Genomic DNA, 18,579 nt, shown 5'->3' with positions numbered 1-18,579 from the left:
AACCACAACACTTTGATTTAAGGTCACAAGACCACTAACACAATAGAAACACAAGCCACTATGATGTTCTAACTAGTCTCGAGTTTTACGGGCTTAAGTCTTACTTGGATGGTGGAGGGAATTCGGAAAAGGGTTGAGAGGAGTATTAGGATATTTAGGGTCTATTTTTGTGTGAAATAATGAAGGGTAAAACGGAACAAATCAATATATAAAAAATGGGACACCTGTCCACTGCCTTACTATTGACGGACCGTCGATGCACATCAACGGACCGTCGATCTTCGATGGTTCATAACTCCCACCGTTGATGTACAAATTAGGTTCTGCCAATTGCAATCGAAATTAGACTCGCTGAACTTATGAATCCATAGGTTATAGGTTCCTTAACTCCTCATATTCTAGGAGATATGGCCCTCACAAGTGGACCCAAAAATTCTGTCCGGAATTCTGCCAAATTGTCCCAAAGTTTCAACAACCTTAGTTTCTTCGATTCGCTTAACATCCAACCTTCCCGCTACTTACTAAGCATGATACTAAGCTCTCGTGTATAAATAATGAGCATGTATAATTCCTTATGACCTTGACTACAACCTTGCCTTTTAAATCTTCGTTAACTAACTCATGACGATACTTTATGCACAAAAGTACGGGGTGTAACAGAAAACCTCACAATGGACCCCATACAAGTAGTGCCTCCAAATCTTCAAAGGAAAAACTACCGCCGCCAACTCTAAGTCATGGGTGGGATAGTTCTTCTCATGAACCTTCAATTGTCTCGAAGTAGGCAATAACCTTACCATCCTGCATCAGAATACAACCCAAACCTATATGCGAAGCATCACAATACATGGTGAAATCCTTCCCCTCAACTGGTAGAGATAGAATAGGAGCTAAAGTCAACAAAGTCTGAGATTTTGGAAGCTCTCTTCACACTCATCGGACCACTGCAAGGGCACATTCTTCTGATTAAGACAAGTCAAATAGGAAGGTATCAAAGAAAAGTCCTTCACAAACTGACGGTAACAACTGACAAGACCAACAAAAGTTCGAATCTCGGTCACTGAATTGGGCCTAGCCCAATCTCGAACTGCCTCAATCTTCTTGGGATCCACCATAATCATGTCCTTAGACATAACATGTCCCAAGAATGCTACTGAATCGAGCCAAAACTCACACTTAGAAAACTTAACATAAAGCCTTTTTTCTTCAAAAATCCAAGCACAATCCTCAAGTGCTTCTCATGATCTTCCCTATTGCGTGAATACACCAAAATGTCATCAATGAAGACTATGACGAAGGAATCCAAGTATGGCTTACAGATGCCATTCATCAAGTCCATAAAAGTTGTTGGGGCATTGGTAAGCCCAAACGATATAACAAGGAACTCATAATGAGCAAAACGAGTCCTAAAGGTTGTCTTAGGAATATCCTCGGCCCAGATCTTCAACAGATGATAGCCCGACCTCAAATCAATCTTGGAAAATACAGAAGCTCCCTGAAGCTGGTCAAATAGAACATCAATATAGGGAATAGGATACTTATTTCGAATGGTGACCTTGTTCAGCTGGATGTAATCAATACACATCCGCATGACCCATCCTTCTTCTTCACAAAAAGCACGGGAACGCCCCAAGGGGAGACGCTCAATCTAATAAATCCTTTGCTAAAAAGATCCTGCAACTACTCCTTCAACTCTCTCAACTCAGCTGGTGTCATTCGGTATGGCAAAATAGAAATAAGACGAGTCCTCGGCTCTAAATTAATATAGAAATCGATATCACGATCGGGTGGCATACCTGGCAAGTCCGTAGGAAACAGGTCCGCGAACTCGCTCACAACAGGAACAGACTCAAGTGACCGAGTGTCAGCACTGCTATCACGAATATGAGCTAAGTAGGCCAAACATACTCTATCCACTAACTTCCTGGCTCGAAGGAATGAAATGATCTTCTTCGAGAAAGGACTAGGAGTACCCTTCCACTCAAGTCTAGGAATACCCGGCATAGCTAGAGTGATTGTCATGGCGTGACAGACCAAAAATGCATGATAGGGAGACAACCAACTCATACCCAATATGACATCGAATCTACCATATCAAGTATCACCAAGTCTACCCACGTACTATAACACAAAAACGTAACCGTACAAGACCGATAGACTTGATCTACCACAATAGAATCTGCGACCGGAGTAGATACATGTATAGGCACGTTAAGTAGATCACAAATCATATCCAAACCATCAAGAAATATATAGACACATAAGAGAAAGTAGAACACCGGTCGAATAACAGTGAAGCCGCCCAGTGACAGACTGACATATTACCTATGATAACTGCATCGAAAGCCTTGGCCTCTAGCCTGCCAGGAAAAGCATAGCAATGAACCTGTCCGCCACTAGCCTGCGAACCTCTACGACCGCTCTGACCCAATTGAGCTCTTCCCCTATCGGGCTGATGTCCACCCCTACCTGACTGAGATCCTCCTCTACTAGGTTGGGTGCCACCTCTACCAGATGTGTGGCCACCTTGCCCAGCCTGTGTACTACCTCTACCATATGATCCACCCCCTCTAGCAGATGAAGCTGGAGCCCTATGAGTCTGATACTGAGTACTCTGACCACTCTGTTTGAGTGGGGGACAATACCTCTTGAATGCTCCGACTCTCCGCACTCGAAACATCCCTGGTCCAGTACGGGCTGCTGAACAGCTGAAGAACCCGAATACCCACCACGATTAGAGAATTTGGAATACAAACCTACTGGCTGCCCTGAAGAATAATGACTGGGCCCTGAAGACCCTCCAACAGATATCTGCATAGCCAACTAAATGGAGTGACCAGAATAAATCTGGGAACTCTGTCTATACTGGCCCTGCCCTCTAGAGAATGAAGCACTGAAGCTACCGCCCTTACGGGACCTCTTATCATCACTCTTACCAAAGATATCCTATCTCACTAACTCAACTGTAGTGACATGATCCACTACATCCTGTAACGAAGACCCTATAGTGATTAATTGAAGAGCTGGCAACTTTAAAGGAGTGTTCAACCCCTTGACGAATCTCCTCACTCTCTCCACTTCGGTAGATAGCAACTGCAGAGCATATCTGGACAAGGAGTTAAAATGGGCCTCATACTCGGCAACTTATGAACCTCTTTGCTCAATGTGACTAAAATCATCACTCCTCCTATCTCTCAAAGTACGCGAAACGTACTTTTCTAGAAAGATCTGAGAAAATTGAGTTCATGTCAATTGAGGCAACCCAGTTGGTCTACCCTCCACATACGCTTTCCACCATAAGTTGGCATCACCCAATAATTGAAAGGTCAGAAACTCAATCCCATGCCTCTTTACCGCCCCCATCTTGTGGAGCCTCTCATGACAGTCGATGATAAACTCATAGACATCCTTCTGCGGGGTGCCGTAGAAGACGGGAGGCTTCAACTTGGTGAACCTCCAAAATAGATTATGCTCCTCACCGACCGTCATCGGTCCTGCCACTGGTCTAGGGAAAATATCTGGTCCCAGAATCTCATCCATACGTGGAGCCACAGCCGCAGCAGGCTGTGTCCCTGGAGCACGAAACCTCTCAGGAATCTGCTAAGCTAATCACACCCCCAGATCATCTGGTATAGCTGGTAACATACCAGTCTGAGTCAATCCCTCAAGCAAGTTTAGCACGAAAACTAAAGCATCGAACAACACTAGAGTAGCTATAATATTAGGCTGAGCGGGAGCTGGTCCCAACTCTGCCACTCCATCATGATGACCTACTAGTGGCCCGAGAAAGACTGATCTAGCGTGGGACTGACCAGCCACGGGTGCCCCGCCCCTCTGCCTCTGTTATGTCCACGGCCTCTAGCCTGACCCCTAACAAGTGCTGCAGCCCTGGCGGCTGGCACTGGTGCTTCATCAAATGCTGCTCTAGCATGAGTCCTCACTATATGTTAGAGAATAAAAGGAGAAATCTGACACCAATTTGAATCAAGTAGCAAAAAGAAAAAAAGAATTCGAGTTTTTCTAGTGTCCCATAGCCTCTCGAAGAAAAGTACAGACGTCTCCGTACCGATCCGCAAGACTCTACTAGACATGTTCTTGTACAGGTGAGATCGTTGAACCTAAGGCTTTGATACCAACTTGTCACGACCCAAAATACCGTCATGATGGCACCCACACTAACCCCCCTGTTGGGCTAACCATCCCCTTAACTCCATCAAATTATTCAATTACGAAAGACTTAAATAACATGCTCAAATAATAATAAGTCTACGTCAATACCATAAATAATAATTGCGGAAGATACTAGTCAAAATACAATCCCCAGAAATGAAGTCACCGTACAAGAACACCAACCAACACTGTCTAGAATAATACATAAGTCTGAAATACAAGGAAAATGACTAAGGGAATAATAGACAATAGAAGGAATTTTCAGGGCTACATGGCAGGAAGATAGCTCACTCTCGGGATCCAGAAAGGAATAGCCTCAAGACTAGAATCGGGGTCTGGAAGAAGGTCTTGCCTCACAATGTGCACTCAAGAAAAGTGCAGCAAGAGTAGTATCAATACACACACCTACTGGTAAGAATCATAGGCTGACTAAGATTAGTTCACTCATATAAGCACAAAATCAATCAAGAAAAATAGACAGGTACAAAACATCCACTCAAGTAACAGATGATCAAATAGCTGAATAATAGCCTATGGTGAAGCACCTAAACACAAGTCTGCCAAGTTTCCCACAATTCCTCAGAATAACCACAACACAAGTACGGCAAACAAATCCGATCAATAGATGTAAAATGAGATGATGATATATACAATACAACGATGGACGTCAATGCAATGCAATAGCTAGTAACTCAACCTATACACATATGCTCTGGACGGGATCTCGACATCTCGGCAGTCATGACCTGCGGGGGATCCATGGCGTCTATGTACCGTTGCACCCATATATATATATATATATATATATATATATATATATATATGTTGCAGCGCGCAACCCGATCACATAAATATTCACACATCCATTGTGGTGCGCAACTCATTTCCATATTTCATCAAACTAATTTCATCTTTATTTTATCACATCATTTCCACACCATTTCCATCATGTACGAGTGTATGAATACAATAATGCTAAATCAATACGGTCAATGCCAATAATCACGCTATGGAAGCCACAAACACCATCAGCCATATCAAGACTTGTATAAATCACAACAACCATGGAAATGGAATCAACAACTAGTTTCAATCACCAAAGTGAATCTGTCATATCACTTCACTTCCATATATAACAAGTACACCACTAGTCATAATGCGTAAAATAACGGTGACAAGCCCACATAATCATAAATCATACCAACCTAAGAGTATATACATCCCAACATCATGTCCGAATACCTAATCATGCTTTCTCCTGTCAATTCTACGCATACGAACGTTTCACTAATCAAAGTTTAACTAAAGTAAGTCGTAACCTACCTTGAATGCCAAACAGGAGCCACTTACAACTCCACCTGAGCCTTCCCTTTTTGAAGCGCCTCGGAATGATCAAAGTCTAATAATGTCAATGCTAAGTAAGTAAATGACTACAACCAAATCAACTAATCAGAAAAAGAGACGGGTGTAAAAGTTACTCAAAATACCCCTATCGAATCACGAAGGTAAAATCGGAAATTAAGGGCGAAAGTACACTACCCATAGTCCAATTATTTATTATCCTTAATTTTATGGAATTCTAACCACAATTGGTCCTTCAATTTCATCAATTATACCAAAATTCACAAATTAGAAAGAACCCTAAATTAATGAATTGGTTCTAGAAGCCAAGGGAGATTCAAACCTAGAATCTATTAATCCACAATTTAGATAATAGGAATCAATAATGAAAACAACAATATCTAATTAGATTAGAGGGTTCAAAGATCAACAACCTAGGTTTCCATAACCCATCACCCTCATTGGTTATTAACTACGATGGATACTAATAAACAAAGGATTAGCTACAAGATTAAGGTACAAGGACTTACCCCAAGATAATTTCACCAATGGTTCTTTAGAAATTACCCACAATGCTCCTTAGAATTAGAATTTTAGTGAATGGAACTAATGATTCAAAGTTGGGAAAGAAATAAGGTTTCTGATTCAGCGATCTTCGCTGAGGCGAAAAGACTCTCGCTTCCACGACCCCGCTTCAGCGGATACTTGTCCGTTGGGACCAAATTCATCAAATGACTCAGCCTTCTGCTCCTGCGGGCCAAGTCCCGCTTAGGCGAACCCCCAGGGGAGAATACCCTCCGCTGGGGCAAGACATCAGAAACCGGAAATTTCTAGTTTCACTAAGTATCAACCCAAAGCCCTAACATCCATCCGAGACCTCCCAAAGACAAACCAAACAAGTAGACACAAGTAAAAACATGCTACGAACCCATCTGTGTCCTCAAAATACCCAACGGAGGTCACCTTGACTCGGTCAACCCTCAATGGCTAAAATCAAGTTTCCAACCAAGTACCCAAAATGCTCCCAAAAGCCTCGGGAACTGAACCAGTCACCCCACCATGTCATAGAAGATCCTCCGGACTCCACATAATCGGCAAAATTTCAAAAAAGATTTGTTTACCCAAAAGTCAACTATTGGTCAAACACTTTCACTTAAGGATTCTAATTCTTTCAACTTTCACTACAAACGCCCGAATACCTTGGGAACTGGGTCAATGGGGTGATATAGTCAAAACACGTATAATGTAAGAATGGTTCGTTACAATTAGGTTTTCGAATACCCATCTTGCGAAGTAAATGTTCACACTACGATTTTCCTAATGCCGACATCAATCAACTGCTCACCGGTTGGCATTTAGCTGGGTATATATTAGTCGACTGGAGCTCATCCGGGACGTAGTGACAGCCTACTTCAATGTGTGTGGTTCGTTCATGAAAGACTAGATTTCGGGCAGTATACAATGATGTTTGACTTACACAATACACATTAACCAGGTATTCGTGGTCGACTTTCAAACTCTGCAAGATTCCTTTGAACCATTTAATTAAGATATCGTCATCTTCATCGACTGGTATTCTACTTTTGCTGAAGAGTGGGAGACAATATGTTGCTTGTTGGTCTTTTAGGACACGAACGAATTCTCGAGCGAGATAAACGACCCGGTAAGATATCTCTGAGTTAGCAGGCATCTTACCTAGTTTGAATCACACCATTTGTACAAACAGAGGTCACAATCTTTTCTCATCACTATCCCAGGTCCTTCTTCAAGTAATACACCACTCGAAGAGCCGCGTCCTAGTGCGCCTCCTTCGGTTGCTGCATGAACTGGCACAATACATGCACACAATATGACAACTCTAGTCTAGCGAAACAAATATATATGAGTCTACCCACCAATCGACGGTATGGTTCTGGATCGACCAGATTGAATCCACCAGCCAATGCCGAATGACGATTCTGCTCCATAAGAGTGTTTTGGGCTTTGCTTTCAATAATCTGATCTGAGATACTATGTCCAAGGAATACTTTCATTGACAAAGAATATCTAGGTGGGTCCCCTGACAACCTTAACTTCCAGAAAATATTTCAAGGAGCCCAAATCCTTCATGTGAAAGCATTTACGAAGATAGTCTTTAAACAGTACGATGACACCATGCTTATTTTCGGAAATGATCAAGTCATCCACATATAGTAGAACATTGAATTCCAAATCTTCTCGGTGCATGGTAAAGAGGGAGTAATTCGCGTATGAGTGTCTAAACCAGTACTTTGTCAGAGTAGTGGATAGCTTTTCAAACCAACACAGTGGAGATTTATTTAACTTGTAAAAAGATTTTTGGAGACAACGCTTCTTTCCCAGACTGAAAATCTGAAAGCCTGGTGGCAATGTAATATGCACGTCCTCCTCTCCTAGTAAGAAGGCATTATGAACATCGATTTGATGAAACTCCCAGTTTCAAGTAGCTGCAACCGCAAAATATGCTCGAAAAGTCACCAGCTTACAACCGGAGCAAAAGTCTCATTGTAGTCGATTCCTTCCTCCTTCTTGCTTTCGAAAATGACTAAGCGATTCTTATATCGTTCGATGATTCCATCAGAGTTATTCTTAATTTTGTACACCCACTTGTATCCGAGCACCTTCTTATCTGGCGGCAACGTCTTTAGTGTACATGTTCCATTATACTCCAACGTTTGTCTCTCTTGCTACATTGCTTTCCGTCATTATTCTTTTCTCATGGCTGCTGAGAAACTTCTTGACTTATTTCTGGAAGTAATAGCTGCAAGAAACTTTTGGTGTCACAAAGAAAGATTATCCCAAGTGATATAGTGAGCTAGAGGATAAGGTGCACTTGAAAGTTGTTGAAGACCATGTGGACTTTGCTTCTGGACCATTTTAGTCACATAGTCGCGCAATCGGACTGATTCCTATTTCTAGAATTTTCCCCATTCCTTTGTTCTTTTGACAGGATTTCTTCAGTCCGGGCCTCTTCTATCCTGACTTCCTCCTTATGTTCTTCACTCAAACCAATTTTTGTCTGGTCTGAGTCAGTCTGGACTTCAGGTCCGGTATTTGATGTTTGAACTATATCTATCCGTGCATCTTCTCGATGTAGTCTATACTAATGGTATCCATTAGGCCTTCTTCTTTTGACTTTTCTATTCTTTCCGTTCAGTGTTCATGCCCCCTTGCACCAGAATCTACATAGTCCTGGATGAGATCCCCGAACTCTCTATTTTTATCAAACCATCCGATCCTAAAGCAAATAGGAACTTGGTTTCATAGAAGTCCACATCCCTTGACAAGAAGTATTTCTTATTTTCTAAGTCAAACAACTTCCATCCCTTCTTTTCATAGGGATATCCTACAAATACACACCTACAACTCCGGCTTTCAAACTTATCCCGTTTTCTTCCTATTCTGTGTGTGTAGCAAAGTGACCCTAGCACTCTTAATTGTTCATACTGTGGCGCTTTACCAAATAAAATCTCATAGGGTTTTTTTCATTTAACACTGCAGAAGGTATACGATTGATCAGATACCCAGCAGCCAAAACACATTCTCCCAAGAACTTTATTGGAAGGTGGCTTTGAAATACCATTGCATGTGCCACATTGAGAATGTGAAAGTATTTTATTTCAAACCTTCCATTTTGTTGGGGTGTTCCTGTGTAAAATTTTAGGAAAAGAATTTCATGTCCGAAGAAATAATTATTCATAGATGTGAACAAATTCTGTTATCAATTCTAACTATCTTCACCTGTTTACCCAACTACCAGTTCACCAAAGCAAAGAATTTTTTCCAATGTTTGGGATAGTTCTTTCTTATCTATCAAAAGAAAAATCAATAATGCTCGAGAAAAATCATCCGTAATAGTTAAAAAATATGAGGCACCACAAGAAAAAGGAGTCCTATAAGGCTTCCATAAGTCACAATGAATCAAATAAAAAAAATCTGCAGGTATATTTACACTTAAAGGAAATACACTTATTGTTTGTTTTCCCTATGACATACATCACACTTTCTATCTAATCTAGCACTACTCTTTTTTAGATCTAACGTAGAAATTAATTTCATCACTTGTACTAAAGGATGACCCAGCAGTTTGTAACAAAGATTGAACCAATCCACAATTTTCGCCTTCATAGCTCATATCCTCAGCATATTCCAGAAATAGTAAAGTCCACCTCATTATTAACCCGCTCCAATCAGCTTTGTCGTGTTGGGGTCCTATATAGCACACATAACTTTGTTAAATTTTACGTTGCAATGTAAAAGATCAATTAGTAATGACACTGAAATTAAAGTACATGTTAAATCCGCAACATAAAAAACATCCTTCAACCATATAGTATCATTCTGATCATTCCCTCTTTAGTAGCCACCGACTTACATCCATCCGGAAGTCCAACTGGACACTTAAAAATGTCCCGTTGATTACACAGCTCCTCCAGATTACCTGTGACATGGTATGTAGTCTCACTGTCAATAATCCAAGATTAGTTTTCAATATCTTGTCATTCATGTTCATTCTTTGACTCTTCAACATCCCAATCACAGTCCTCTAGTCTTTGTTGCTCAATTCGAGAAGTCCTGTCTGGCATGTGTTCAAGGGTCCTGGCTCCACCTGATATCCATCCTTGGTCACCACAACGTTAGCCCGATAGTTACCTCTTCCCCAACTGGATCCCAAACCACCTCTCTGTTGTTATGGTTGTCCTTGTCCCCCGCCAACAGTCTTCCCGTCGCCTTTTGGATTACCTAGCCACCACTCCGGGCAACCAATGAGCTAGAAACATCCATTAACATCGTGACCTGATCTCTTGAAGTGCATGAAAACCAAATCATTATTTCTCCCCTTACCTAGGTTCTGGTAAGAGTATCTTCCTTGCACTGCTAAGGCCAGGGTTTCATTCCGGTCTTCGTTTTACATGCGACACGGTTCAAATGTTCTTCTTGCACCAGCTTCTACTGGACTTTATTCAATGATGGAAATGGGCCATGTGCCAGTAAGTTATATCTCACTGTTCCATACATGGTCTCATCTTAGCCCATAAAGAAAAGATACACCTTTTTTTCATCTCTTTTGGCCTGTAGGATTGTTCCTGGATTGCACGTGCATTTATTGCACATACAAGTTGGGATCTATTCGTAATTTGCTAATTCTTCCCACAACTTTGTCAATTTTCCATAGTAATCCTCTATGTTCTTACCCTTTTGCTTGAACTCCGCAAGTTCGGCCTTCAATTGTTGCATCCGAGGACCGTTGCAACCGCGAAATGATTTTAGATACTTGTTCATAATTCCTTCACTTCCTCTCAATGAGAGATCGTCGAGAGAAGCATCGGCTCTATGGTGCTGTGAATTCACAACACCAACAACGAGTTTATAGTCCACCATACTAGATCCAGTGACTCTTCTTCTAGTTTATTAATTGTTCCATCAACGAAGTCGAATTTGTTTCCTGCTCTGAAGGTCATCCTCATGGATCTAGCCCATTCCTAATAGTTTTCACCCTTCAATTAGACTTTTGTTACCATAATTCCAAGGTTATCATTCGACGTAATGTCATACAGAGAGATTTTTTTTTTTCTAATTCTTGTCTTCTTCACCAGTGGTCCCTTAGCCTTTGTCACCGATGTTTTCTTTGTCGTCACCAGCCATTATCACGTATTCTAGGGTTTATCATGTTTTTCTGACGTGGCTTTGATACCAAGCTAAAATTGAAAGAGACTGAAAAACAGTAAAGAGACAAGAATATTTTGGGAGAACTTTTCTCTGCATTTGTATGAACAATATGGCCTCCTTATAAACAAGTCACAAGCCACCTAAAGAGACCCTATTCTAGTCGAAATATAATATACCCTTAATATGACTATAATTCCTATATTGCCATAATTACAATATTTATATCCGTTCACAATAATTATTTATTTGATTTCAATTTTAATAAAATTTTAAATAAATCATATATTCGCCCTTGTGTCCTTGTGTAGATGATTTAGAGTATAGCTTATACATAGAAGATTAAATCACGGGTTATTATAAGTATAACATTTATGTTCACAATCTAATGTGTAAACTGGACAACCCATCAGTATGATAGTAGCAAAAGATTAAATATAATTTATCTCAATTATGAGAATGGTAAAGTTTCAACTTCTTGTGTTAGTACATTTTGTATGTATTGAACGGACTAAGTAGAGATAAGTATTTTTATACCGACTATATTAAATGAGTTCTCTAGTATTAAATGTACTTATCTCTTAATCTTGAAATAATTATTATGAGCTGTGTGTATTATTTGTTATTTTGATATATCAAAACGTCAAATTCTTCTGGGGATCGATATCCGGATAAGTTGGATGAAAACAAAATACATTTGTGAAATACTCCAATAATTAGTTGATAGAAGTCATAACATGATATAGAGATTGATGATACCCATTTATGAAAACTTATAAGTTTTCATGTGTAAATCCGGCTTGTGAATTTTGCATCTGACACGTGAAGTAAGTTAATTAGCAAAAGTCTAGCGGAATAAATTAATCAATAAATTAGATTTTCAATGATTAATTTAATTGATTGATATTTGTAAATAAGATTTTAACGGAAGAATTCAAAATTCAATTGTGGAGCGAAATTCTGAATTTTTAGTGTATTTAATCCGTAATATATTATGATAGGAATAATTCGAACAGTAAAGGAATTACTTACATAATTAATAGGAAACTTTTTTAATTAATTTTGTGGTCTTTATTATGCCTGAGTCAAATTAGGACTTTAATATCCTTTCATTGGTGGAAACTAAAGAATTTATTGGGTCACAATACAAAAGATCACGGGAACGAGAAGGCCTATTTCACGTTTGATTTCACGCTTTATTCAAGTAGTATTCTACCCTCTTATTTTATGTTGTGATTTAAATATGCTATTAGATTGTCTATATTAGATGCAAGTTATTGCTTCCGCTTTTATACTTGTATTCCATCGTTATCAAGATATAGATTACTAGATCAATAAGGGGTATAGATGCAGAAATGATCAATTAAATGAAACTAGTTCAAGCTCTTGAGCTGGTAGGAGTGTCGAATTTTGCTCGTAAAAAATTGGAAAGGTACATATTTGGCCGGACGTGAAAAAATGATACAAAACAAATATTATTTTTATATATTTTTGTTATATTAGTTTTATGTACAAAAAATATACGTTTGTTTGCTATTATTTGGTGGGCGGCTATTTCTATCAATTTCTCTAAAAAAAATTGAGCTTTGATGGTCTATATCTTCATTTGCGAGTCCTTTTCAGCGCATATCGTTCAAGCTAACTCATCTAAAAGCTTAGGTCAATTTAACGAACCATTTTGATCAAAATAGTAAAATCTATCTAGTAACAATAATTTTTCTCCGCAAATTACCCCTTCCGAACCAGGACCCCTAATCCATCTTGTGAGATCAACTAATTCAAGGGGTTTATCTGCTTTGAAGTTATAGGAACAAATAATTTGCATTATTCATACCTGTTAACACGCTCATAACTTTAGATCTCGAAAAAATTTAACAAGCTGGCCTTTGTTCAATGAAATATTATAATGGAGAACACAAAACAAGAAAATAGTATGAATTGAAGCCAGAATCATTTCCATTATAAGAAAGATATATTACAGATAATAGACAAGTAGCATGATTCTGTAATCACACCATACTAGTTACATGCTACCCAAACTCTTAGGATTAAGATTAATTACCACATAGCTTAATTAGAAGGGACAAAGACGATTTGATCATTTGGAAGGAAATGACAAATAGGGGTAGTTCCAGGCTTAACATTGAGCAGTACGAAAGGCAATCCTTTAGGGGTCCAAAAGGATGTATCTTTATGGCACACTGATACTGCTTTTACTCTTGTTCCATTAGCACCAACCATAGATACCATAAATGTCTTCGTACTTCCTGCAGCATGACAATAATGCACAGCGTACGCGTAATTAAGTTTGTGGCATACCATGTTATCACCATCAGATATCTGTTGAACTTCTTCAATGGTATATTTCTGCAACATTGGAGTTTCCCCTTCTACCTTTGCTGTAATTGCTAGAATATTGTTTGTTCCTAGCACGGATAAGATGAAATCTACCATGGACTCCAGAGAAGTTGCACAGAATTTCTTCTCTTCTTTCATTTCTGGCTCTTCACAAAATTTGATTGCTTTCTTAATCATTTGAGCATCCTTTGAGTTACTATCTATTGAGAAATGGTTCAGAATCTGTGGGATTGTTTTCGACGAGAAGGGAATCGATTCCACGGATTGGCGAGGCAAAAATGGGGCATCATTTTTATTTTTCAGGGGGCGAAAGTTGATGATCTTTCGTTTCTTCAACTCCTTTTCTAAGAAGTAAGGTCTGTAATTATCTGATTTCAGCTCCCGAATCTCATCCTCTGTAGCTTCATGATGCCAAGGCCACAATCCATATTGGTGGGTCCCATAGTATACTTTCTGATTACTGTCAGTATTATGATCTACAAAGTAAACTCTGCTGAGTTATGATCTACAAAGTAAACTCTGCTGAGTTGAATAAACATAAAATTGCAAAGAAGTTAAAAGAATATCAGATAAATTTTTATGTTTTGTTTATGAAACTTTTGACCCTATAAATTAGCTTAAATACCTAATGGCATTCGGAGGACAAATAATGAAGCGATAAAGATTCTCTTAACATGTAGGCTGTGTTTAGTAGGATGTAAAATATCTGCTGAAAAATATTTTTCCAATTTTCTCATATTTAATTGCATTAAATAAATACTTGAGAAAACCTTTTTAGGAAAACGTTTCTCTCTAATTAGTGAAAAATGACTTAATCCAATGAAAACAAAGATGCTACACAGCCGTGGATTTCCTATATAACTGTCTGACATCATGTAACCAAGGTGGCTTACATAGCAAACATATTAGATATCATAACCGAGCAAAAGCAAAATATTTTTCATGGAAACAATTTTCCTAGAAAATGTTTCATGTTTGATTGGTGAGTGGGAATATTTTTCTAGACACGATAAACACTAATGAATAATAATAATAATAATAATAATATCATCAAATTGGAGTGTTCTGATGAAACTTTTGAAAAGTGGAGATTAATAATGTCTATGTGTCAGTTGAAACAAGTAATTAATATGAAGTTAAACACTAAAATAGTTGTGATAAATTTAGTTTCGCTCATAAGTGACTGAAGTCATTTTCCTGCTTTGAAAAAACAATTCATAAAAATGATTTCGGTCATATCAAATACATAAAATAACTTTTTCATCAAAAATAATATTTTCCTTGGAGTCATTTTCCCTTGTATAAACCAAACACGCTCGTAATGTTAAAATAAAATTCCTTGATTTGAACACAAACCTGCTTGGGGATGAAAATCTTCGATCGCTTGGGGGCATTTGAGTGTTGGGCAATTTAACTTTCCAATAAACTTCTGGCGATATTGCTGCATGAGTTACTACAAAAGCAAGCTATATAGACACAAAAATAAATAATTTTTCCATCAGCGTCTCCCATGTAAACAATAAGTAAAATATTAATGTTTTTCCAATTTAGGCTACTTTGATTTGTCAAAGACTAAAATTATATACTATATTTAAGTTGAAACTATAATATATAAAGTTTCTTGAAAACACTTAGGCCTCATTTGTTTTCATTAAGATTAAGACGTCTTAATCTGAGTGCACATCTGAATGATTAAGATGTTTTTTCTAGATCTTAACACTGAATGATTAAGACTGTTTGTTTTTCAACATCTGAATGTGCAAAATGTATTTATTTAAACATAATAAATATACAATTCAAATAAAAAAGTAACTAAATATTAGAAAATAAATACAAATTTAATAAAATAAAATATTATTTGATTAAAAAAATGAAACATTTATGTTCGCTAGTAATGGTGGAGATGTTTTGTAGTGGTGCTGGGTGGGGGTGGTGACGGTTATGGTGGTGGGGAGTGGGGTGGGGTTAGTGGTGGGTCGTGGTAGGGGTGGGTGGGTGGTGGAGCGGAGTGGGTAGGTGGTGGGTGGGTGGGGGAGTGGGGGTGGGCAGAGGCGGATCCAGAATTTAAATTTTATGGGTTCAATCTTAAGATTTTTAGCATTGAACCCATTATATTTTTAAAGTTAGGGGTTCACATCTACTATTTATTGCAATTTTAATATTTTTTTATACATAAATTTAAGCTCCGCGTCGAAAGTTTGGGGTTCAGTTGAACCCCTACCTTGTAGGCTAGATACGCTTCTGGGGGTGGGGGTGGAGCTGGTGGTAAACATTATCCATACAAAAATACATCTTAATGATATTAAGATTTGGTTCAAGATCTTAATGATTACGACCTATTCAAACCGAATAAGCGCTTAAATCTTAATATAATCAAATGCACTTATGGCCTAAGGTTTGAACCATTCAGATTCGGTCCTCCATTAAGTCCAAACAAATGAGGCCACAGTTACTTATTGAGTATACAATTATGCAAGATATAATAGATGAGAAATATACAAGTGTGTAATTTACCCACCCAAATGAATGAGAGCGAGTAGAAGAGCTGCGACTTCATTGAGAAACGTTTTCGCTATGACAATTTAGAATAGCTAAAGGACTGAAAACAAAGTATGGAATATGGAATTAGACCAGCAACCATCATTTATTTATAGGTAAATAATACTACCCAGCTTAGTGAAAACAAAACTTAGATATTAATGTTCTTCATCTTACACGTGAATATTGCATGACATCAAAACGGTTACCAAAAATGTGTGTTTGGTCACGCTTTTGGTAAGAGTTTTTTTTTTTTTTTCTTTTTTCTTTTTTGTGCGAAAATTAATTATTTCAAAAAAGTTGATGTGTTGGGCCTTTTAGAAAAAATAAGGGGAAATTTCATAAATCACTACATTTTGAGGTTAAAAATCTGGCATAGATACACTTTAGCTAATTACATAGTAGATTGTATTCACGAGCTATAGTAGATTATATTCAAAAATCAGATTGTATTCAAAATTCGGCTGAGTCAGATTTCACTGTATTCAAGTTCAGATTTCAGTGTATTCATGTCAGATTTCGATGTAGTCAAGTCAGATGTGTTCAACTAAGCTGTATTCAAGTCAAATGTATTCAACTCAGCTGTATTTATTTGTAGCTACTTTGACACTGTATTCACTTTATTGTATTTAAAATCGGTTGTATACAAAAAAATATCCTTCAAAATACACCCCAAAACATTGAATTTTGTATTAAAAAAATTAACAAATACACTCAAAAACTGAATACAAGAAATAAAATTCACTGTATTCATTTGTATACACTTCAAATTCACTATATTCATTTGTATACAAAAAAAATCTTCTTCGAAATACCCGCGAAAAACACTGTATAGACTGTATTTATAAAACAAATCAGTGTATTTTTTATTTTCCGGTCAGAGTTGACTGTTTCTGATCATATTCCGGCCAGATCTGACACCGATGCCATAGATTTATGAAAACACTGCCGTCACAGTCATCGTCACCAACAACCGCTGTTGTACCCTTCATCGTCACCAACAACCGTCGCTGTATCCTTCATCGTCACCAACAACCGCCGCTGTATCCTTCATCGTCACCAACAACCGCCGTTGTATCCTTCATCTTCGGCGATACAACGATGCCAGGTTAAGAGAGAGACGAAAATGGAAGTACTTCCGCCAGATAACTCATTACTCATGTAGACCATCTTTGTCATCTTTCAAATCCAAACATCAGCTTTGTTGTGAGTAAAATGATGCAAGTACTGTGACCATATCCAAGTAGTTGTTAACACAAGAAGCAGTGGTGACGATGAGGGAGCAGTGGTGACGATGAAGGAGCAGTGGCCGGAGCTTGTTCGTCGGAGCTCCGATGGCGATCAGAGAAGAAGCGATCAACCCCCCAAAAAATATAAATAATAATAATAAAGTATTCTACTTTAAATATATATGTAGCTATTAATTGTATTTAACATATTACTATTAGCTATAGGATGTAATTAATCTAAACTATAGCTACTAAATATAGTATGTACTAGTAGTTAGTTATGTCATGTAGATTTCCCAAAAAATAAATAGTACAGTAAGTTTTGCAAATTTTCCTTTTAAGTTGAATCAAGCTTTTTTTAACTTTTATTTTAGTTTAGTAAATTTACTCCTTAAAACTGAAAATTACAAAAAAACGATTCATATTTTTAGAATTTAAGTTTTATTTCACTTTCAAAAGAAAGAGAAAATTTTGCAAAAAAAAAAAGGAAAGATTTTCATTTAATTTAAATTTTAATCATCTTATATTTTCTTAGTCTGGAATTAACTAGTAAATAGGAATACTCTTTTTAATCTTGTTATTTTTATTTGTCTTTTTCACGAGAAAAAAAAAAATGAATGAAGTGTTACCACCTCGCAAAGATTCCCTTCTATCCTATTTTTTTATTTAACAAACTCATTTCATTTCACACCGGCACACACATATTCACGTGACCAATCCTCGTCTTTTTTCCAATTTTACTCCTTACACACAGTTGAGGACAAAACAAAAGTCAATAAAATTTTGAGGGACCACCTCACATAGGGAATGATCCAGAAAAAGGGTCAGTTTCAATATAAGCACACACTCATACTCACGTTGCTAAGCACTCATCAGCAGGGGACTACCACAGCACATAGGGAGGACGGGCACACATCAGTGAGACTGGGTGTTTGGTACGGAGAAAAATATTTTTTAATTGATTAAAATATTTTTTTTGAAAAAATAAATTTCTTAAAAATGAGGAAAATAACGTTTTTAATAGAGATAAGGAAAACAAGTTTTATAAGTAACATTTCAAGTTCATTATCTCATTTCCACCCATCTAATTGCCCAAACCCCCACCCCTTGCCCATCCCACCACCCTTGAAACCCCACTGCCCACTCCTATAGAGTTTTGCTAAATTACATATAAATTTTCTTGGTATAATATTATTTTGCTCCTTTACTGAACACTAGAAAATAACTTATTTTCCAAACGGAAAATGGTCAAAAATGC

At 37.8% G+C, this 18,579-nt stretch overlaps 1 protein-coding gene across 1 annotated transcript; it reads right to left on the bottom strand.

Moving 5' to 3' along the window:
- Positions 1 to 13,130: 13,130 nt before the first annotated feature.
- Positions 13,131 to 16,207, bottom strand: LOC132622162 (BURP domain protein RD22-like). Its single transcript, XM_060336703.1, has 3 exons — positions 16,073 to 16,207; positions 14,911 to 15,020; positions 13,131 to 14,030 (listed from the first exon to the last, which is right to left on the bottom strand). The coding sequence occupies exons 2-3, from the start codon at positions 14,999 to 15,001 to the stop codon at positions 13,267 to 13,269; spliced, it is 855 nt and encodes a 284-aa protein (XP_060192686.1). The 5' UTR covers positions 15,002 to 15,020; positions 16,073 to 16,207; the 3' UTR covers positions 13,131 to 13,266.
- Positions 16,208 to 18,579: the final 2,372 nt, after the last annotated feature.

The sequence above is a fragment of the Lycium barbarum genome, chromosome 12 (genome assembly GCF_019175385.1).
Source record: "Lycium barbarum isolate Lr01 chromosome 12, ASM1917538v2, whole genome shotgun sequence".
NCBI lineage: Eukaryota > Viridiplantae > Streptophyta > Magnoliopsida > Solanales > Solanaceae > Lycium > Lycium barbarum.
Note: the sequence above shows the minus strand (reverse complement) of the source record. Positions and strands in the feature narration are given on the sequence as shown.

Excerpts from the sequence above, each read along its gene's own strand:
- LOC132622162 (XM_060336703.1), bottom strand. The coding sequence starts at position 15,001 with ATGCAGCAATATCGCCAGAAGTTTATTGGAAAGTTAAATTGCCCAACA. Across the intron at positions 14,031-14,910 it reads AGATTTTCATCCCCAAGCAG|ATCATAATACTGACAGTAAT; the intron begins GTTTGTGTTCAA and ends TTTACTTTGTAG.